A 21,545-nucleotide genomic window follows, 5' to 3' on the forward strand; every position below is an offset into this window, starting at 1 on the left:
TTTTTTCTGTTACAGATCACAATGATGGCTCCTGTGGAGTCCAAATTTTCCCAATCAACTGGAGATATAGATAAAGTGACAGATACCAAGCCAAGAGTGGCTGAGTGGCGTTATGGGCCTGCCCGACTGTGGTACGATATGCTGGGTGTCCCTGAAGATGGCAGTGGGTTTGACTATGGCTTCAAACTGAGAAAGACAGAACATGAACCTGTGATAAAATCTAGAATGATAGAGGTGAGCAACACTGGTATGTAAGAAAGGAATCAGTGTACTCAGGTCCTATTACTTTTACTAACTTTACTTTTTAATTTGGGAGATATTGGGTGGAGTTTCTTTAGTGGGAGATTGAGGTGTCTCAGCCTTTTATTTGGTATGGTATATCACCCTGGTAGCTAGGTCCTATACTAAGGATTCTGTTTGTGAAGTGAGTGCTGTGCCAGACTAGGAGTGGGAAGAGGCAAATATTCCTCTGTTATCAAGTGGTTGTTTCAAGTAAAGGACCGCTTACGATGTGTCTGTATCTCTAATGTGGAATTTGGAGTGTAAACTTTGACCAGTGACCAATCGAGGGTGTGTTTTTTCTTCCCTACTTACCCAGGAATTTAGGAAACTTGAGGAAAACAATGGCACTGATCTTCTGGCTGATGAAAACTTCCTGATGGTGACACAGCTGCATTGGGAGGATGATATCATCTGGGATGGGGAGGATGTCAAACACAAAGGGACAAAACCTCAGCGTGCAAGCCTAGCAGGCTGGCTTCCTTCTAGCATGACTAGGAATGCGATGGCTTACAATGTTCAGCAAGGTGTGCTTCTGTGCTAGCTGTGTCCAGCATATACTGCCCTTAATCTTAGTCACCATAAGTGGGCTTAGCTGTGTGTGTTTTTTTTTTTTTTTTTGAGAGAGAGTTTCGCTCTTGTTGCCCAGGATGGAGTGCAATGGTGCAATCTCGGCTCACTGCAACCTCCGCCTCCCGGGTTCAAGCGATTCTCCTGCCTCGGCCTCTGGAGTGGCTGGGATTACAGGCATGTACCACCATGCCTGACTAATTTTTGTATTTTTAGTAGAGACGGAGTTTCTCCATGTTGGTCAGGCTGGTCTCGAACTCCCGACCTCAGGTGATCCACCCGCCTCAGCCTCCCAAAGTGCTGGAATTACAGGTATGAGCCACCACACCTGGCCTGAAGTTAAAGATCTTTCTGAACTATAACAGTACTTTATAGTATATTTTTGTTTCCCAAGTCCCTTTGTATTTAGAATTCTAGTTTCCTTTTTTTCTCCTTAAATAGGTTTGTGTGTTTTTTTTTAAGGTATGTCATGATTCATGTAAAACACTTTGAAAATACAGTATAGTGTTAAAAAAAAAGTCACTGGTAATCTATCTGGAGATTATCAACTGTTAATTTTTGGTGTATTTTCAGTGTTCTCTGTGTGTATGTAGTTGAGCTCATTTCTATATGTACAGTTTTTGTGTATTGTGCTTTTCACTTAATAAATATTTTTCTCTCTTTCATTTTTTATTATTTATTATTGAGACAGGGCCTCACTTTGTTGCCCAGACTAGTTTCAAACTCCTGGACTCAAGCGATCTTCCTGCCTTGGCCTCCCAGAGTGCTGAGATTACAAGCAAGAACCACCCAACCCAGCCACATAAATATTATTGTGTTCTTTATAAAAATGTTTAATGACATGGGAAACTCATTCATTTTATTTTAATTAAATTATTATTTTTTTTGTAGAGGTAGTGTCTTATATGTTGCTCAGGCTGGACTCCTGGGCTCAGGTGATCCTCCTGCCTCAGCCTCTCAAGCAGCCGAGACTTGAGGTGCACACCACCACACCTGGCTTGAGAAACTCATTTTAAATGGAAAGAAAGAAGATATGAAACAACATATATGATATCCTATTAGTGTAAATGAAAAAAAGCAGACTGCATAAACATAGAAAGCTGAATTACTTCTACATTTTGGAGGAAAAACAAAATTTTTTTTTTTTTTTTTGAGAAAACAGTCTCTGTTGCCCAGGGTGCAATGTGTTGGCGCGATCTTGGCTCACTGCAACATCCGCCTCCCAGGCTGAAGTGATTCTTGTGCCTCAGCCTCCCGAGTAGCTGGAATTATAGGTGTGCACCACTGTGCTCAGATAATTTTTGTATTTTTAGTAGAGATGGGGTTTCACCAGGTTGGCCAGGCTGGTCTTGAACTCCTGACCTCAAGTGATCTGCCTGCCTTGGCCTCTTAAAGTCCTGGGATTATAGGCGTGAGCCACCGCACCCGGATACAAAAATGTCTGATTTTTAAAACCTAAGAAATAGGTTTTTTCCTTTCCATTCTGCCCACTTTATGGGTTGTGTATTATTATTATGAATGTTTCATAATTTACTGATACATGTTGCATTTGTTAATAAAATTTATTACCATTTATTGTTAGCATACTTTACCATATCATTCACTATAAGCAATTCCTTCTTAAACATTTGGGTTATTTAAATTTCAACTATTGTAAACAGTGTTGCAATGAACATTTTTGACTGCAACATTGTTTTATTTTTATTTATTTTTTGAGACAGAATTTCACTCTTGTTGCCCAGGCTGGAATGCAATGGCACGCTCTCAGATCACTGCAACCTTTGCCTCCCAGGTTTGAGTGATTGTCCTGCCTCAGCCTCCTGAGTAGCTGGGATTACAGGCATGTGCCACCACACCCAGCTAAGTTTTGTATTTTTTGTAAAGATGGGGTTTCTCCATATTGGTCAGGTTGGTCTTGAACTCCTGACCTGAAGTGATCCACCTGCCTTGGCCTCCCAAAATGCTGTGATTACAGGTGTGAGCCACCGCGCCCAGCCTGCAACGTTATTTTAAAGTGAGAAATGCGCTGTGTAGGTTCCTTTTCAGTGGGCACATGAGTAACTCACATTACTCATGTTACTCATAAAAAGTCTTTGCCAGAATCTTGATTGAAAGGGGCATAAATGTTTTCTTTGTTACTATTTCCTCCTTGCGCTTTGACTAGGTTTTGCAGCCACCCTTGATGATGACAAACCTTGGTACTCCATTTTTCCCATTGACAATGAGGATCTGGTGTATGGACGCTGGGAGGACAATATCATTTGGGATGCTCAGGCCATGCCCCGGCTGTTGGAACCTCCTGTTTTGACACTTGATCCCAATGATGAGAACCTCATTTTGGGTATATTACTGGCAGAGGCCAGTGTTCCTTCTCCTTTGACAACTTGCTGTTAATGTCAACAGGCAGGAGGAAATCAGAAGGGTTGGAGAAGATTAGGACTAGAAACTTATAGGTAGTGGCTTGAAAGAGCAAAGTTTTGGCTGTTTATATTTGTGTATATGCTTAGGGAACACTCATGTAGGAATATTGGAAAGTTGCAACTTTGAGATGTCAGGAGCATAGTTTGTTCCGTTAGTGAATCATGGACTGGAAACTTCTAGGTAGCAGTTTCAGAGAGAGCAAAGTTGTAGCTGTTAGTTTTTAATTTGTGTATTCCCTAGGGAAAACTCATGTAGGAATGTCAGTAGTACCTTTGAGATGTCAAGCATGTAGTTCAGTTAGTAAATCATGGACTAGAAGTTACCTGGGGTGGGATGAATGATCTAGTTAATAACTTCATTGGGACATCCATCACCTTAAAAAGGAAGAAAACTGGATACTTGTCTGTAGGAAAGGTGAATCTTCAGGGAGAGCAACTCAAGTGATTTTTGTTTTATTCTCAGAAATTCCTGATGAGAAGGAAGAGGCCACCTCTAACTCCCCCTCCAAGGAGAGTAAGAAGGAATCATCTCTGAAGAAGAGTCGAATTCTCTTAGGGAAAACAGGGGTCATCAAGGAGGAACCACAGCAGGTGTGTGAAGAAAAAAGGGGCTTGGCGTTTAGAGGAACAAAGGTAATAGAGAAGGATAGTCTGACCAAGATTTGTTTGATTATCTATCATTAGAACATGTCTCAGCCAGAAGTGAAAGATCCGTGGAATCTCTCCAATGATGAGTATTATTACCCCAAGCAACAGGGTCTTCGAGGCACCTTTGGAGGGAATATTATCCAGGTACAAATAGTGTCTTTTCTGTGGTAGAGGAGAACCCCATGGCTTTGTTCTGACGGAGGATATGGGAAAATCTTGCTTAGGCTGGAATTAGCTAATTTTAACCCTTCTATTTCCTGTTTTAGCATTCAATTCCTGCTGTGGAATTACGGCAGCCCTTCTTTCCCACCCACATGGGGCCCATCAAACTCCGGCAGTTCCATCGCCCACCTCTGAAAAAGTACTCATTTGGTGCACTGTCTCAGCCAGGTCCCCACTCAGTCCAACCTTTGCTAAAGCACATCAAAAAAAAGGCCAAGGTATAATTGAATTCTGGTTAGAAAACAGCTATAAAGGATATTGGGGTATAAATTAGGGAAATGTACCAGATATTAGATTCTATCAGGGACTTGGTTACTTTCTCAGATGTGATAGAATGTTATTTTATTTATTTAGGAGAATGTCTTTTTTTTTTTTTTTTTTTTGAGATGGAGTCTCGCTGTGTCACCCGGGCTGGAGTGCAGTGGCCGGATCTCAGCTCACTGCAAGCTCCGCTTCCTGGGTTTACGCCATTCTCCTGTCTCAGCCTCCTGAGTAGCTGGGACTACAGGCGCCTGCCACCTCGCCCGGCTAGTTTTTTGTATTTTTAGTAGAGACGGGGTTTCACCGCGCTAGCCAGGATGGTCTCGATCTCCTGACCTCGTGATCCGCCCGTCTCGGCCTCCCAAAGTGCTGGGGGAGAATGTCTTTATTGTTAGGTGATGCTGTGAAAATATTTAAAGGTGAGGTGTCACAATGACTGCATCTTTCAAAAACCATCCAGCAAAGTCTATAGAAAGGTAAAGGTTAAAAAAAAGGCAAAATATAAACAGCAACGTGGGATAAGTGTTCGTAGTACAGTAGTCCTTAGGTATCTCTGGGAGATTGGTTCTAGGACCTCCTCTGGATACCAAAATCTTTAGATGTTCCAGTTTCTGATATAATAGCATAATATTTGCACATAACCTATGCACATCCTCTCCTATACTTTAAATCACCTCTAGATTACTTATATTGGAGTAGATGCTATGTGAACGGTTGTTACACTGTTATTGTTTAGGGAATAATGACAAGACAAGTCTGTACCTGTTCAGCACAGATGCAGTTGTATTTTCTGAATATTTTCTATCTATGGTTGGTTGAATTCACGGATGCAGAACCATACATGGATATGGAGGGCTGACTGTACTATTGTTTGGACTTTACAGTAGTTTGAAAAATAGGTAAAATCTTTTTGGTGTGTTTGTCTCAGATTGAACAACATCATTGTGTGTAGTAGTTATCCTGTCAGGAGCTAGATGGTATTTTCTTTGTTCTGGACAGATGAGAGAACAAGAGAGGCAAGCTTCAGGTGGTGGAGAGATGTTTTTTATGCGCACACCTCAGGACCTCACAGGCAAAGATGGAGATCTTATTCTTGCAGAATATAGTGAGGAAAATGGACCCTTAATGATGCAGGTTGGCATGGCAACCAAGATAAAGAACTATTATAAACGGGTGAGTCTTTTCAGAGAATTTTTTTCCACACATAACTCTGCTTATGCTTCCATAAACTTTTATGTACAAACTTTTTGTTATTAACGTAGCTGTAGTAAGACAAACTGCAAACTTATATACAAACTTTTTGTTATTAGCATAGCTGTAGTTAGAGATCTACTGGTAATCTGTGAACATATACCATAAATTTCGTGGGAGAAAGGAGTGGTACCTGTTTTGTAGTTAAAACATGTTGAGCATCTCAAACCTCAAAATTCGAAGTAAAAATCCAAAACTTTTTGAGCACTACTAACATGATACTCAAATGAAATACTCATTGGAGCATATTGGATTTCCAGATTTGGGATGCCCAACTGGTAAGTATAATGCAACTATTCTAAAATCCAAAACACTTCTGGTCACAAACATTTGGATGAGGGATACTCAACATGTGTTAGTAAAGTGCTATGCTCATATTGTGTAGGATTATTGATTATATTCTGTGATTAATAACTGGGTCTTCTGTGTTCCTTTTAGAAACCTGGAAAAGATCCTGGAGCACCAGATTGTAAATATGGGGAAACTGTTTACTGCCATACATCTCCTTTCCTGGGCTCTCTCCATCCTGGCCAATTACTGCAGGTGAGGAATTCTTTCCTGTTTTTACTGTTAACTAAGGAAATTGATAAATGAGGAGCCAGTCAGCTCAGAAAGAACTATTATAATTTTAGTTGATTGAGATGCTTTAATATTAAGTACAAAGAAGATAAGTATAATCCAAAAATGTTTTAAAGAAATCTTTTTCTTAAAACTGGCTGTAAATTGTGTTGTTCTTAGGCTAAATGTAAAATAGGTTTTTAAAAATACACACTGGTAAGCTCAGTAACATCTGGGAAGCATAAGGAAGTCAACTTAGGATGAATTTACTATAATTTATGAATATTTAATTTTTGTGTATAAAATTGATAACATTTTGATCATATTAGCTGTGGTTATTGTGAATATTGAACCACACCTGAACTGTGCCATCTGCAGTCCCCAGCCATAGTGAAATGCCTTTTTTCCCTCCTTTATTCTAATGGGTGTAAAGAGGCCCTCTTGTAACAGCTTTTATATATTCAAGGGGGGAAGTATGGTGGTCCACAAATGATGTGGAAAATCTCTAGCACTGTCCTATCTTTTTTTTCTCCATTTCATTTCTCTTGGCAATCTTAACCATTTGTCCTACTCTTATACCTAGTTTATTCTACTGTTGTTATCCTTTACTCTCCTAAAACGTCTGCAAAACTCAGTTTTTTTCTTTATCCTTTACATCCATAGTCTATTGCCTACCAGATTTTTAGTATCATCTTTGTATTGTTCTTCTCCTTTCCCTGAAACTTTCTGTTGAGGTTTTCTACCAGTTCAGCCTCTTCTTTTGTGTCTACTTTTGTAGTCTCTTAAAGATCTTTTTTTTTTTTTTTTGAGACGGAGTCTTGCTCAGTCGCCCAGGCTGGAGTGCAGTGGCGTGGTCTTGGCTCACTGCAAGCTCCGCCTCCCGGGTTCATGCCGTTCTCCTGCCTCAGCCTCCCAAGTAGCTGGGACTACAGGCGCCCACCACCACGCCCGGCTAATTTTTTGCATTTTTAGTAGAGACCGGGTTTCACAGTGTTAACTAGGATGGTCTCGATCTCCTGACCTTGTGATCCACCCGCCTCGGCCTCCCAAAGTGCTGGGATTGCAGGCAGGAGCCACCGCGCCCGGCTCTTAAAGATCTTTTTCTGGCCGAGTGCAGTGGCTCACGCCTGTAATCCCAGCACTTTGGGAGGCCGAGGTGGGCGAATTACCTGAGGTCAGGAGTTCGAGACCAGTCTGACCAACATGGAGAAACTCTGTTTCTACTAAAAATACAAAATTAATCGGGTGTGGTGGCACATGCCTGTAATCCCAGCTACTTGGGAGGCTGAGGCAGGAGGATCACTTGAACCCAGGAGGCGGAGGTTGCAGTGAGCCGAGATCGCGCCATTGCACTCCAGCCTGGGCAACAAGAGTGAAACTCCATCTCAAAAAAAAAAAAAAAGATCTTTTTCTGTATTCTGTAATTCTTTTTCTGTGTTCTTCTGTAATTCTTTTTCTGCCTGTATTTCACATTTAGAATTTTCTTTCCACACTCAGTGATGTTCTTCCCTCTTTCTGTCTACTCTTCTGATTTTCGGCAAAGGCTTTCCTTAGTCTCAGGCTTCTTATGACAGTTGATCCCTATCTTGCCTCTACTTAAACTGGCTTAGATGTTTCTGTTCAGCTGTCCTCTGCCCTACTGTCTTGTGTTTTCCTTTTTTTTTTCCAGCCTGTTCTGTCTAGCACCCTTTATACTTCATTGGTTGTTTTATGATTTGTTTGGAGACAGGGTCTGGCTCTGTCACCCAGGCTGGAGTGCAGTGGCACGATCTTGGCTCACTACAACTTCTGCCTCCTGGGCTCAAGCCATCCTCCCACCTCAGCTTCCCAAGTAGATGGGACAACAGGTGCATGCCACCACATCCAGCTAATTATTGTATTTTCTGTAGAAATGGGATTTTGTCATGTTGCCCAGGCTGGTCTTGAACTCCTGAGGTCAAGTGATCTACCCACTTCGGCCTCCCATAGTGCTGGGATTACAGGCATGAGCCACCGTGCCCAGCGTTGTTTTATTTTTTAATTAGTTCACTAATTTATCCAACAAATGTTGCTCTCACCTGTTGTGTGTCAGGCTACACTGTGGTCTAGAGTACTAGTGTAATACTTGGTACATTATTAAGTGATTTTCATATGTAATCTTCGTAGCAGTCCTGTGAGGTATAGGCATTTTTAAGTACCTCTGTTTTGTAGATGAGGAAAACTAAGCTTAGATATGTTAAATAGCTTAAATAGACTTGTTAAAAAGCTTAAATAGACATGTTAAATAATATAGGTAATGGCAGAGCTAGCATCATCTGAATTCACTTCCTGTATTTTCTCCCCTACTGACTCTGAAAGATAGATAGTGGATGAAAAATTGTTTAATCACATTTGATAATCCATATTTTAATTTATTTGTATTACTGGATAGACTTTAGATGGCATAATGAAGCTGGAGAGCAATAAGCTTGATTTTTCTTTCTCAGCAGTTGACTGAATTTCCTGGGGCTACTCTGTACATAATTTTTGTGTTTTTACTTTTGTTAGGCATTTGAGAACAACCTTTTTCGTGCTCCAATTTATCTTCATAAGATGCCAGAAACTGATTTCCTGATCATTCGGACAAGACAGGGATACTATATTCGGGAATTAGTGGATATTTTTGTGGTTGGCCAGCAGTGTCCCTTGTTTGAAGTTCCTGGGCCTAACTCCAAAAGGGCCAATACACATATTCGAGACTTTCTACAGGTAAGAATGGGAGGATAGGGAGGGGGTTGGGTTGTATATAGAAAGGGTATGTTGGGGCTGGGCACCGTCGCTCACGGCTGTAATCTCAGCACTTTGGGAGGCCGAGGCGAATGGATCACTTGAGGTCAGGAGTTCGAGACCAACCTGACCAACATGGTGAAACCCTATCTCTACTAAAAATACAAAAATTAGCCGGGTGCGGTGACTCACACCTGTAATCCCAGCACTTTGGGAGGCCAAGGCGGGCAGATCACCTGAGGTCGGAAGTCTGAGACCAGCCTGACCAACATGGAGAAACCCCATCTCTACTAAAAATAGAAAATTAGCCAGGTGTGGTGGCACATGCCTATAATCCCAGCTACTCGGGAGGCTGAGGCAGGAGAATCGCTTGAACCCAGGAGGCGGAGGTTGCAGTGAGCCGAGATCGCAGCATTGCACTCCAGCCTGGGCAACAAGAGTGAAACAGTCTCCAAAAAAAAAAAAAAAATTTAGCTGGGGCGTGGTGGTGTACACCTGTGGTCCCAGCTACTCTGGAGGCTGAGGCAGGAAAATCACTGGAGCCGGGAGGCAGAGGTTGCAGTGAGCACTGCACTCCACTCTGGGTGACAGAGTGAGTCTCCGTCTCAGAAAAAGTGGGGTGTGTGGCTTTGGGAGCACATCAGGAAAGATGAAAATACATTAGAGCTTAGCAAGGGAAGAGGCCCTAGTGAGGACTTTCATCCTTTTCTTTGCCAACTAAAATACACTTGGTTTGTTGGGCAGGTTTTTATTTACCGCCTTTTCTGGAAAAGTAAAGATCGGCCACGGAGGATACGAATGGAAGATATAAAAAAAGCCTTTCCTTCCCATTCAGAAAGCAGCATCCGGAAGAGGCTAAAGCTCTGCGCTGACTTCAAACGCACAGGTCATCCGTTGTGACTAGTTATTTGACTACCTTTTTCCAAGAAAAGAATTTTGATGGCTTTGAGTTAAAGGATAAGCATTTAGTTAATAAAATAGAAATTGATGGCCGTTGAAAGGCGGTAGCAGATCTTCTAACGCTCTGGTTGCTTTTTTGAATTTGGCTGCCAGGAAGTTTAATGTGATTGTTGGATATCTTCTATGAGTTGTAGGAAACTTAGCAGCTGGGGTTTTCTTGGCCAGTCATGCCAACTGTGGCTAGGCCTGTTACAGTTTTGGTTTACTGTCCCTGTTGCTGTCAATAAATATCAGGGCCTTTGGAATTCAGAATGGTCTCATTCTCTATGTGTATGTCTTTTCCAGGGATGGACTCAAACTGGTGGGTGCTTAAGTCTGATTTTCGTTTACCAACGGAAGAAGAGATCAGAGCTATGGTGTCACCAGAGCAGTGCTGTGCTTATTATAGCATGATAGCTGCAGAGCAACGACTGAAGGTGAACACCTTCCTCTCAGACACCACTTATGCCTGTGGTTTTTTTTTTTTCTCCCCCCCAGAGAGATGAGAAAGAAGACTCTCTCTCTCGCTGGCTTAGGGAGGATGGTTACTAGATTATTACCAATTACTAAAAAGTTGAATTTGTGTAAATTACTTCCTATGTACATCAGTTCTGGAGAAAAACTGCAGTGTAGCTGAATATCAGTGGGAAGGCATAACCAGGAACTTTGGGCATATTGTTTTGCTTTGAAAATGGTGACTGGGTGACTTTAATCTCTTCTTTGCAAGATAAGCATATAAGCAGGGAAAGTACTTGTCAGCCTCTCGGGTAGGCAGAGATGATGATGGTGCTGAATGTGTGGTTTAGAGAAGCACAGAATTCTTATAAGGCCGAAAGAGAAAAGGTCCAGCTGGGGTGGGACAGCACAGCTCTGTCCCACTGAGTTAATGAGTCTCAGTTATTGAGCATCTCTGTTCAGCTTGCTTATGGGCTGTAACTATCTGTACATCAGCTAGTAAGCTCTTTGGCATGTGGTAATGTATCTTCTCATAGCTTAAGGATGTACCATGGTGCTAGATATAGTGAAGACTTTATGGAATCCATCTATGCAAAATAGGCTTTGGTATTCTGTACTTGTATTCAGTAAAAAAAAAAACTTGTGCTTTGTGTTTTTTAACTGACTGATTATGCATGGATCTGTCCTCTTCCAGGATGCTGGCTATGGTGAGAAATCCTTTTTTGCTCCAGAAGAAGAAAATGAGGAAGATTTCCAGATGAAGATTGATGATGAAGTAAGGCTTTATACTAGTTTGTATTAGTCATTAATACATTTCATTTATCCTTTTAAAAGAGACAGCTTTATTGAGATAAAATTAAGATACAATAAACTGTACACATTTAAAGTATACTATTTCATGTTCTTGCTTTATTCATGCCAGAAAAAATGATGTGATATATCAAATACTGTACTTTATATGATATGGTTTTTTTCTTTTTCTTTTTTTTTTTTTTTTTTACGGAGTCTTGCTTTGTCGCCCAGGCTGGAGTGCAGTGGTGGCGGGTCCTCGACTCACTGCAACCTTCACCTCCCGGGTTCCCGCGATTCTTGCGATTCTCCTGCCTCAGCCTCTCAAGTAGCTGAATTACAGTTGCATGCCACCATGCCCAGCTAGTTTTTTGTATTTTTAGTAGAGACGGGGTTCCACCATGTTGACCAGACTGGTCTCGAACTCCTGACCTTAAGTGATCCTCGTGCCTTGGCCTCCCAAAAGTGCTGGGATTACAGGCATGAGCCACTGCGCCTGGCAGGATTTTCATTTCTTCTAGAAAAAAGACTGACCTGATTTATAAGACTCCACATGATTTTGACCTTGCATATTAATCTGACCTCTTTTCATCTTCTGTCACTGCCTGTCTTATATTCTAAGCTCCAACCATACCGAAGTTCATTCAGTTTCCTAAATTTCTCTCCCCTTCCAGAATTTTGCAACTGTTATGTCTTCTGTGGAGATATTTTTTCTCCACTCTGCCATTTGACTCTCATCTACAAGTTATTTTCTCTGGGAAGCTTTCCTGGACTTTTCCCCTCATTCCACCCTAAGTTTCGATTGGATGATAATTCTCGTTTCATTATGTACATATAGTACCCCTTTACTTTTTTTTTTTCCCAAGACAGGGTCTTGCTCTGTTGCCCAGGCTGTACTGTGGTGAGATCACAGCTCACTGTAGCCTTGAACTCCTGGGCTCAAACAGTCCTTCTGCCTCAGCCTCCCGAGTAGCTGGGACAACAAGCACACACCACGATACCCAGCTAATAGTTTAAATTTTTTGTAGAAATGGGGTCTCACGGCCGGGCATGGTGGCTCATGCCTGTAATCCCAGCACTTTGGGAGGCCAAGGCGGGTGGATCACCTGAGGTCAGGAGTTCAAGACCAGCCTGGCCAACATGGTGAGACCCTGTCTCTACTAAAAATACAAAATTAGCTGGGCGTGGTGGTGCATGCCTGTAATCCCAGCTACTTGGGAGGCTGAGGCAGGAGAATCACTTGAACCTGGGAAGTGGAGGTTGCAGGGAGCCGAGACCACGCCATTGTACTCCAGCCTGGACTAAAAGAACGAATCTCCGTCTCAAAAAAAAAAAAAAAGAAAGAAAGAAATGGGGTCTTACTGTGTTGCCCAGGCTGATCTTGAACTCCTGGGCTCAAACAATTATCCTGCCTTGGTCTTCTAAACTGTTGGGATTATAGGAATGAACCACTGTGCCTGGCCTCCTTTACTTTCTTACCATGGTACTGATCACAATATTACTGAACTTGGTTGGCTGTTTTTCCCTCACTGACTTGAGGTTCATGAAAAAGTAGCATGGAGTAGTGTGTAGTTGGTATTCAGTAAATATTTGTTAAATGAATTAAGTGATTATAAAATGAAGCAGAAAATGAGGCCACAGAGAGTGAGTAAAGAATCGTTGTACTATTTTGAGGTTGGAATGAAAAATGAGTGGATATCTAAGAATTTCAGAAATTAAGAATTCTATTGAGGCCAGGTGCAGTGGCTCAGGCCTGTAATCCTAGCACCTTGGGAGGCCAAGGTGGGAGGATTGCTTGAGGCCAAGGGTTCAAGACCAACCTGGCCAACATAGTGAGACCCTATCTCTAAAAAAGAAAAACAATTTTTTTTAATAAAAAGAAAAGAAGAATTCTGTTGAATGGCTTTAATATTGTATCTTAGAGAATTGGCCATTTTCTTGCTAATCATATATACTCTTTTTTTTTTTTTTTTTGAGACAGAGTCTCACTCTGTCGCCCAGGCTGGAGTGCATTGGCGCAGTCTCTGCTCACTGCAACCTCTGCCTGCTGGGTTCAATCTATTCTCGTGTCTCAGCCTTCTGAGTAGCTGGGACAATAGGTGTGCGCCACCACATCTGGCTAATTTTTGTATTTTTAGTAGAGATGGGATTTCACCATGTTGGCCAGGCTGGTCTTGAACTCCTGGCCTCAAGAGATCTGCCCGCCTCGGCCTCCCAGAGTGTTGGGATTACAGGTGTGAGCCCCCGCACCTGGCCTTATGTGTACTCCTGACTGGTCTGTGTGGGCAGGCACATTCACCCCTTGGCTTAATTCTTTAAGAATTTTGCAGGGGTTGGTAAACACTATTCAGGGTCACAGGAGAGGACAGACCTTTTTGACCAAACCAGTGGCAGAAATAGAATGGACTTTGGTTCAGTGTCACTGGAATAGGGGGCCAGTGCTTTGAATGCAAGCATATCGACTATTTCGAGAAAATAGGTTTCATTCTAAAACAGCTATTTGAGCAGTTGGACAATCAAATGTAGTCATTAGTCTAATTTTGAGCATCATGAAGATGAGGGAAACACTGTCTTTAAGAATGCTTATTGAAGCCCAAGGGATAAGGGGCTGAAGGGATACCACTGTTCTTTATTTTTCTCCTTATCCTGGCTGAGCTCTTGACCTCTATTTAATATCATGTTGTAAGTATTGTACCATAGGATAGAAGAGAACTGAGCACTAGGTAGCTATATTTAACTGTTGATTTTTTTTTTTTTTTTTTTTTTTTTTTGAGACGGAGTCTCGCGCTGTCACCCAGGCTGGAGTGCAGTGGCCGGATCTCAGCTCACTGCAAGCTCCGCCTCCCGGGTTCACGCCATTCTCCTGCCTCCGCCTCCCGAGTAGCTGGGACTACAGGCGTCCGCCACCTCGGCCGGCTAGTTTTTTGTATTTTTTAGTAGAGACGGGGTTTCACCGTGTTAACCAGGATGGTCTCGATCTCCTGACCTCGTGATCCGCCCGTCTCGGCCTCCCAAAGTGCTGGGATTACAGGCTTGAGCCACCGCGCCCGGCCTTAACTGTTGATTTTTGTGGACAGTTAAGAAAGCACGAACCCACAAAAATTAAACATTAGAAAAAAAGGAACATGAAATAGTTTGTAATTATTTTACTCTTGTGGATATTGGCTAGACGTAGAACAAATGTTTCCCACTGCCCTGAGAATCTTCTTCTTTATCTCAGGTTCGCACTGCTCCTTGGAACACCACAAGGGCCTTCATTGCTGCCATGAAGGGCAAGTGTCTCCTAGAGGTGACTGGGGTGGCAGATCCCACAGGGTGTGGTGAAGGATTCTCCTATGTGAAGATTCCAAACAAACCAACACAGCAGAAGGTGGGATTGTGTTTATTTCTAGAATGAGAAAGTCAGGGGAGAAAGAAATGGGTGAGTGGAGGACTTGGAATGTAGTTAAGTTAGCAGAATGACTTAGATTCCTACTTACAAGGAATTCAGGTTTTTAGGATTCTCACTTTTTTTGGTTTGAGGTAGGATGATAAAGAACCGCAGCCAGTGAAGAAGACAGTGACAGGAACAGATGCAGACCTTCGTCGCCTTTCCCTGAAAAATGCCAAGCAACTTCTACGTAAATTTGGTGTGCCTGAGGAAGAGGTGAGTGTGGAAGTGGAAAACTTAGAGGATACTAGGGGCTTTGTATAGAGAGGGAATTGCTAGGAGGTAGATGTATAGAACTATCTGGGTAACTTTGTATGGTAGGGTATAGTAGGATATAGTAAGCTAGGTCTTAGATATTGTTTCAGGAGTTATCTTTCTATGTAATCTGCTTTGGGATGATTTTTCTTTTTTGGTCTAACTAATTGTGTACATTGGCTTGTCCTTTGAAATCCCTGAATGATTTTTGTGTGTATATATGTGTGTGTGTGTGTGTGTGTGTGTGCGTATGTATATGTATGTGGCTATTTGTCTTGCAGATTAAAAAGTTGTCCCGCTGGGAAGTGATTGATGTGGTGCGCACAATGTCAACAGAACAGGCTCGTTCTGGAGAGGGGCCCATGAGTAAATTTGCCCGCGGATCAAGGTTTTCTGTGGCTGAGCATCAAGAGCGTTACAAAGAGGAATGTCAGCGCATCTTTGACCTACAGAACAAGTGGGTCGTTTTAGTGCTGCAGAAAATCCAAGCTGGAAAGGGGAGGAGTTCCAGGCACTATTTCATAATAAAGAGGAGGTCACCTAAAAGTTTGACTACCTAGGTAGTCAGATATCCGACGTGTCAGGGTAGTATCTGTTTGTAATACCACCACCAGAGTACCTATTTCCTTCAATCCAACTTGGCAAAATTTTTGAATGGAAAGAGATGCTAGTCTTGTGTTCTAGGTTCCATGACAACTCTTATGGCCTACTTGGGCCTAACAAACAGCACAATGGTAGCAGGTGACAGGTGGAGTTTTTTTCTAAAGGTTTAGTTGTGAGAGGACGTTAATACACTGTTAAAAATGACCAGTGTGCTGATTTATTTATCAAATTGTCTCCAGGAATTCTGAAAGAGTTACTATAGTTTTTCAAACTTGTCTTGTTGACCAAATGTGTCGGAAAACTTTGTAAAGCTTTTCTGTTAGGGGCCCCATGTCTTAGTGGATTTTGAGTATGCCTTTTTAAGGTTGATTTCCCAATTTTTTACTTTTGCCTGCAACCATATTTCTTTAGCTCTTTCTGCACATTGCTTTTTCTCTTTTTAGGGTTCTGTCATCAACTGAAGTTTTATCAACTGACACGGACAGCAGCTCAGCTGAAGATAGTGACTTCGAAGAAATGGGAAAGAACATTGAGAACATGTTGCAGAACAAGAAAACCAGCTCTCAGCTGTCACGTGAACGGGAGGAGCAGGAGCGGAAGGAACTACAGCGAATGCTACTGGGTGAGGATAGTGGCTTCACAGACAGATAAAAAAGAGGATTTAAAAAGGAGCCTAAATAACCGCAGACTATAATTGAGGGAGATCTGGAGGCAGAAGATGTAGAGGATGCATGTAGAAAAGTCTGTGAATGAAGTAGAAAGCTTTTCACAATCTGGACTCTAGGATTGTCTGTGGAGGACAAATTTCAGAGATGATGCCACTCCACTACTGCCTCTGTCTGTATCAGGTGCCTGGCCAAGCCTGGGCTATCAGTGCTGTACTTCAAATGAGCTTTTTGTGCATTTATCCTAGAGGGTAAGAGTTTTTAATACAGAATTTGTAAATGAATTTAGGCAGTTATCTTTGAAACTTCTGAAATTACGTGTAAAATATGCATATGTGCATTTTATTATTTTTTTGTTTTGGAGACAGGGTTTCATTCTGCCACCCAGGCTGGAGTGCACTGGTACAATCTTAGCTTACTGCAGCCCCCGCCTCCCAGGCTCAAACGATCCTCCTGCCTCAGCCTCCTGAGTAGCTGGGACTATAGGTGCATACCACCATGCCTGGCTAATTTTTGTATTTTTTGTAGAAACGGGATTTCACCATGTTGCCCAGGATGGTCTCGAACTCTTGAGCTCAAAGTGATCCGCCTGCCTCAGCCTCCCAAAGTGTTGGCATTAAAGGCATGAGCCACCGTGCCTGGCCTTAAATGTGCATTTTCTGAGAACATCCATGGCTTTCAGAAGACCCTCAGAAGGAGTCTTAGACCCTGAAAAGAGTTTTAAAATTGTAGAAATTGAGGGTAGGAATAATAAAGACCTGAATTGAGTTGGGATATGGAGGGCATTAAGGATGAAAATCAAGACAACCTTAAGATTTCACTCTGAGATTACTAGAAAGATGTTGGTACCATTGATTAGAGTAGTGAATTTCAAGGTCTGACGTGGTGGCTCATGCCTGTAATCCCAGCACTTCGGGAGGTCAAAGTGAGAGGATCACATGAGCCCAGGAGTTTGAGACCAGCCTGGGCAACATGGTGAAACCCTGTTTCTACAGAAAATACAAAAATTAGATGTGGTGGCAGGCACCTATAATTCCAGCTACTCGGGAGGCTGAGGTGGGAGGATCACTTGAGCCTGGGAGGTAGAGGTTGCATTGAGTTGAGATTGCGCCACTGCACTCCAGCCTGGGTGACAGGGTGAGACCCTGTCTCAAAGAAGTTAGGAAGGGAATGTGTAGTATGTGGAGTTTGAGGTCCCTTTGACACCCTTGAAGTATACGTGTCAAAGAGGCAGTTGAAAACTTGAATGTAGATATTGCAAGAGAGGATAAAGGCTGATGATGAAGATTTATATGACTTCTCAGTCACAGTAGTCTTCCCTTTGTTTCCTCTTTTCTGTGTAAGTTTTGTGTAATTTCATTGTTTTGGGTGGTTTGTAAAAATGTGATATAGCCCTTCCACCAATGTGGTCTTCTGTGTTTTCTAGTGTAGTCCTGAAACACAGTATCTATATCATTTGGGAATTAGAAATGTGGAATCTCAGGCCTCACTCCACATCTACTAAATTAGAACCTACATTTGTGGCTGGGTGCGGTGGCTCACGCCTGTAATCCCAGCACTTTGGGAGGCCAAGGCGGGCAGGTCACCTGAGGTCAGGAGTTTAAGACCAGCCTGGCCAACATGGTGAAACCCCATCTCTACAAAAATTAGCCGGGCATGATGGTGGGTGCCTGTAATCCCAGCTACTTGGGAGACTGAGGCAGGAGAATCGCTCAAACCTGGGAGGCAGAGGTTGCAGTGAGCTGAAAGTGCGCCATTGAACTCTGCCCTGGGCGACAGAGTAAAACTCTTGTCTCAAAAAACCCAAAAAAAATCCTACATTTGAACAGGATCCCCAGGTGATTCCTATTCATATTAACGTTTGAGAAGCATATGTTAGGCTTTAAGACTCGGAACTTGTTTTTGTAGTGCCATTTTTCCCCCTGAGTTGCGTGCTTGGGTACTTTTTTTTTTGGAAACAGGGTCTCGTTCTGTTGCCCAGGCTGGAGGGCAGTGGTGCAACCATGGCTTGTTTATTGCAGCCTCAACCTCCTGGGCTCAAGAACCTCAGCCTCCTGAGTAGCTGGGACCACAGGTGTGTACCACCATACCTGGCTAGTTAAAGGCATTTGTAGAGACAGTGTCTTCCTTTGTTGACCAGGCTGGTCTCAAACTCCTGGGCTCAAGCGATCCTCCCACCTTAGCCTCCCCAAATGCTGGGATTATAGGCATGAGCCACTGTACTCGGCCTTGCGTGCTTTTATTTGTAATGTGATCATCACCCACTGCCTACCTGGCCTTTTCTCTTGCACTGTTGTTCAGAGGAATCTGCTTCTCTATCTCCTATAGCAAACATGTAGTTCTTTGAGGTTCTTTCAGAACTTTTTGTATTTATAAAAGTTGGGAAATTGGCCGGGCGTGTGGCTTAGGCCTGTAATCCCAGCATGTTGGGAGGCCAAGGCTGGCCTATCTCTTGAGCCCAGGAGTTAGAGGCCAGCCTGGGCAACATGACAAGACCCCGTCTCTACAAAAATTTAGCTGGGTGTGGTGGTACACACCTGTAGTCCCAGCTATTCAGGAGGCTGAGCTGGAAGGATGGATTGAGCCTGGGAGGTGGAGGTTGCAGTGAGCCGAGATTGCACCACTACTCTAGGCTGGGCAACAGAGCGAGAGAGATCCTGTCTCAAAAAAAAAAAAAAAAGTGGGGAAATTGGCAGTGCCTAAAATGAGGTCAGGAAAGGACAAATCAGCATATTCTTGGGGATGATGATGACTTTGATGCTTTTTGTAGAACCATAGTTTCTTTGTGGCATGTTGAGTTTTGGTATCTCCACTCAACCCCAAGAAAATGATCGTTTTGATCATTTGGGAGATAAGGGGAACGTTTGGAAATCTTTTCTACTTACCTTGCAGCAGCAGGCTCAGCAGCATCAGGAAACAATCACAGAGATGATGACACAGCTTCCGTGACTAGCCTTAACTCTTCTGCCACTGGACGCTGTCTCAAGATTTATCGCACGTTTCGAGATGAAGAAGGGAAAGAGTATGTTCGCTGTGAGACAGTCCGAAAACCAGCTGTCATTGATGCCTATGTGCGCATACGGACTACAAAAGATGAGGAATTCATGTGAGTTTGATTTACCACTTCCTTTTTTTTCTTTGAGGACAGAGTCTTGCTCTGTGGCCCAGGCTGGAGTGCAGCGGCGTGATCTCGGCTCATTGCAACTTCCATCTTTCGGGTTCAAGTGATTCTCGTGCCTCAACTTCCAGAGTAGCTGGGATTGCAGACGTGCACCACCATGCCCAGCTAATTTTTGTATTTTTAGTAGAGATGGGGTTTTGCCATGTTGGCCAGGCTGGTGTTGAACTCCTGGGCTCTAGCAATTTGCCTGCCTCAGCCTCCTAAAGTGCTGGGATTACAGGCATGAGCCACGGCGCCTGGCCTAATTCACCACTTTTGAGTGTGTTAGGGAGAATAGTAATGGTGGGGAATGGTGATTGGGGTGGGTGCTTGAGTTTTAGTGACAGGGTTCTTCACAGTTATTTCTAGAACTCTGCCGTAATTGAGAACTATCTTGCCTTTAGATTGGGTTTGAATAGAGCCAAATTACAGGGAAAATTCTATTCAGTATTTGCCACAAGATGAAGGCATGTCTTGTTCCATTTCAGTCCTTTGCATTTTGATTGGTTGGTTTGCAAAAATCTTAAGAGATTACTGGCCGGGCGCTCATGCCTGTAATCCCAGCACTTGGGGAGGCCAAGGTGGGCGGGTCACGAGGTCAGGAGTTCAAGACCAGCCTGACCAACATGGTGAAACCCCGTCTCTACTAAAAGTACAAAAATTAGCTGGATGTGGTGGCACGCACCTGTAATCCCAGCTACTCGGGAGGCTGAGGCAGGAGAATCATTTGAACCCGGGAGGCAGAGGTTGCAGTGAGCCAAGATCTTGCCACTGCACTCCAGCCTGGGCGATAGACGGAGACTCCGTCTCAAAAAAAAAAAATCTTAGAGATTACTCAGGACTTATTCTAAGAGAGTTACCTCTGCAAATGGAGGGCCGACTAGGGAGGGAGATGGGAATGGCATGTAGCCCCTTTTATATTAACCTGAATGGATTACTGTAGTCCTGAGATGTTAGCTATTACGATAGCCTTTTTGGTTAAGGTTTGCTTACGGTCCTTCCTCTGCTGCCCACATTGTTCAGTCGAAAATTTGCCCTTTTTGATGAACAACATCGGGAAGAGATGCGAAAAGAACGGCGGAGGATTCAAGAGCAACTGAGGCGGCTTAAGCGGAACCAGGAAAAGGAGAAGCTTAAGGGTCCTCCTGAGAAGAAGCCCAAGAAAATGAAGGAGCGTCCTGACCTAAAAGTAAGTATAATGTGGTATAATTACAGCTAATGGAGCAAAGGAAGAAAGTATACCTTTTCCTTTAGCTTTTGACATCCTCTTTTGATACCCTCCTTTACTGGGAATGAGGGAAGTATATTGTGGAAAGCTGGTTTGAATTGATGTGACTACTTGGGGGTGTTCTCAGTACTAATGTGGGTGATATTGACAATTCCACACCAAATCTGGTGCTGTTGTTCTCTCTCTCTTTTTTTTTTTAGACAGGGTCTGGCTCTGTTGCCCAGGCTGGAGCACTCTGGCACGATCTTGGCTCACTGCAGCCTCTGCCTCCTGGGCTCAAGCCATCCTCCTACCTCTGCCTCCCAAGTAACTGGGACTACAGGCACATGTCACCACACCTGGATACTTTTTGTATATTTTGTAGAGATGGGGTTTTGCCATGTTGCCCAGGCTAGTCTCAAACTCCTGAGCTCAAGTGATCCTCCTACCTTGACTTCCCAAAGTGCTGGGATTGCAGGCGTGAGCCACCATGCCTGGCTTGTCATTTATTCTTTTTTTTTTTTTTTGAGACAGAGTCTCACTCTGTTTCCCAGGCTGGAGTGCAGTGGCGCAATCTCAGCTCATTGCAACCTCTGCCTCCCGGGTTCAAGCGATTTTCCTGCCAGAACCTCTCGAATAGCTGGGATTACAGGTGTCTGCCACCATGCCTGGCTAATTTTTTATATTTTTAGTAGAGACGAGGTTTCACCATGTTGGCCAGGCTGGTCTCGAACTCCTGACTTGGTGATCTGCCTGCTTCCACCTCCCAAAGTGCTGGGATTACAGGTGTAAGCCACCACACCAGGCTTGTTATTTATTCTTTTGTTTTTTTTTTGAGACAGAGTCTCACTCTGTTTCCCAGGCTGGAGTGCAATGGCGCAATCTCAGCTCATTGCAACTTCTGCCTCCTGGTAAGCAATTCTTGTGCCTCAGCCTCCCAAGTAGCTGTGCTACCAGGCATGTGCTACCATGCCCGGCTAATATTTGTTTTTTGAGACGGAGTTTTGCTCTGCCCAGGCTGGAGTGCAGTGGTGCCATCTCGGCTCACGGCAACCTCTGCCTTCCCATTAAGCAACTCTCCTGCCTC

The 21,545-nt window shown here is 43.3% G+C and overlaps 1 protein-coding gene across 11 annotated transcripts in view; it reads left to right on the forward strand.

Annotated features, from left to right (window-relative positions):
* TAF1 (TATA-box binding protein associated factor 1) overlaps positions 1-21,545 on the forward strand; it is a 98,841-nt gene that overhangs the window by 12,016 nt on the left and 65,280 nt on the right. For 7 of the 11 annotated variants that reach the window (XM_077989558.1, XM_077989561.1, XM_028842257.2 and 4 more), the window contains exons 7-24: positions 16-234; positions 599-806; positions 3,014-3,190; positions 3,733-3,860; positions 3,954-4,061; positions 4,184-4,357; positions 5,400-5,573; positions 6,090-6,194; positions 8,736-8,936; positions 9,699-9,840; positions 10,200-10,330; positions 11,044-11,124; positions 14,359-14,508; positions 14,665-14,784; positions 15,105-15,280; positions 15,870-16,048; positions 18,984-19,197; positions 20,275-20,440. In XM_077989558.1, the coding sequence (XP_077845684.1) occupies positions 16-234; positions 599-806; positions 3,014-3,190; positions 3,733-3,860; positions 3,954-4,061; positions 4,184-4,357; positions 5,400-5,573; positions 6,090-6,194; positions 8,736-8,936; positions 9,699-9,840; positions 10,200-10,330; positions 11,044-11,124; positions 14,359-14,508; positions 14,665-14,784; positions 15,105-15,280; positions 15,870-16,048; positions 18,984-19,197; positions 20,275-20,440 (2,853 nt within the window). The remainder of the gene's footprint in view (positions 1-15; positions 235-598; positions 807-3,013; positions 3,191-3,732; positions 3,861-3,953; positions 4,062-4,183; positions 4,358-5,399; positions 5,574-6,089; positions 6,195-8,735; positions 8,937-9,698; positions 9,841-10,199; positions 10,331-11,043; positions 11,125-14,358; positions 14,509-14,664; positions 14,785-15,104; positions 15,281-15,869; positions 16,049-18,983; positions 19,198-20,274; positions 20,441-21,545) is intronic. The other 4 variants (XM_077989559.1, XM_077989556.1, XM_077989560.1 and 1 more) reach the window with 1 other exon arrangement.

Source organism: Macaca mulatta, chromosome X, assembly GCF_049350105.2.
Source record: "Macaca mulatta isolate MMU2019108-1 chromosome X, T2T-MMU8v2.0, whole genome shotgun sequence".
Taxonomy (NCBI): Eukaryota; Metazoa; Chordata; class Mammalia; order Primates; family Cercopithecidae; genus Macaca; species Macaca mulatta.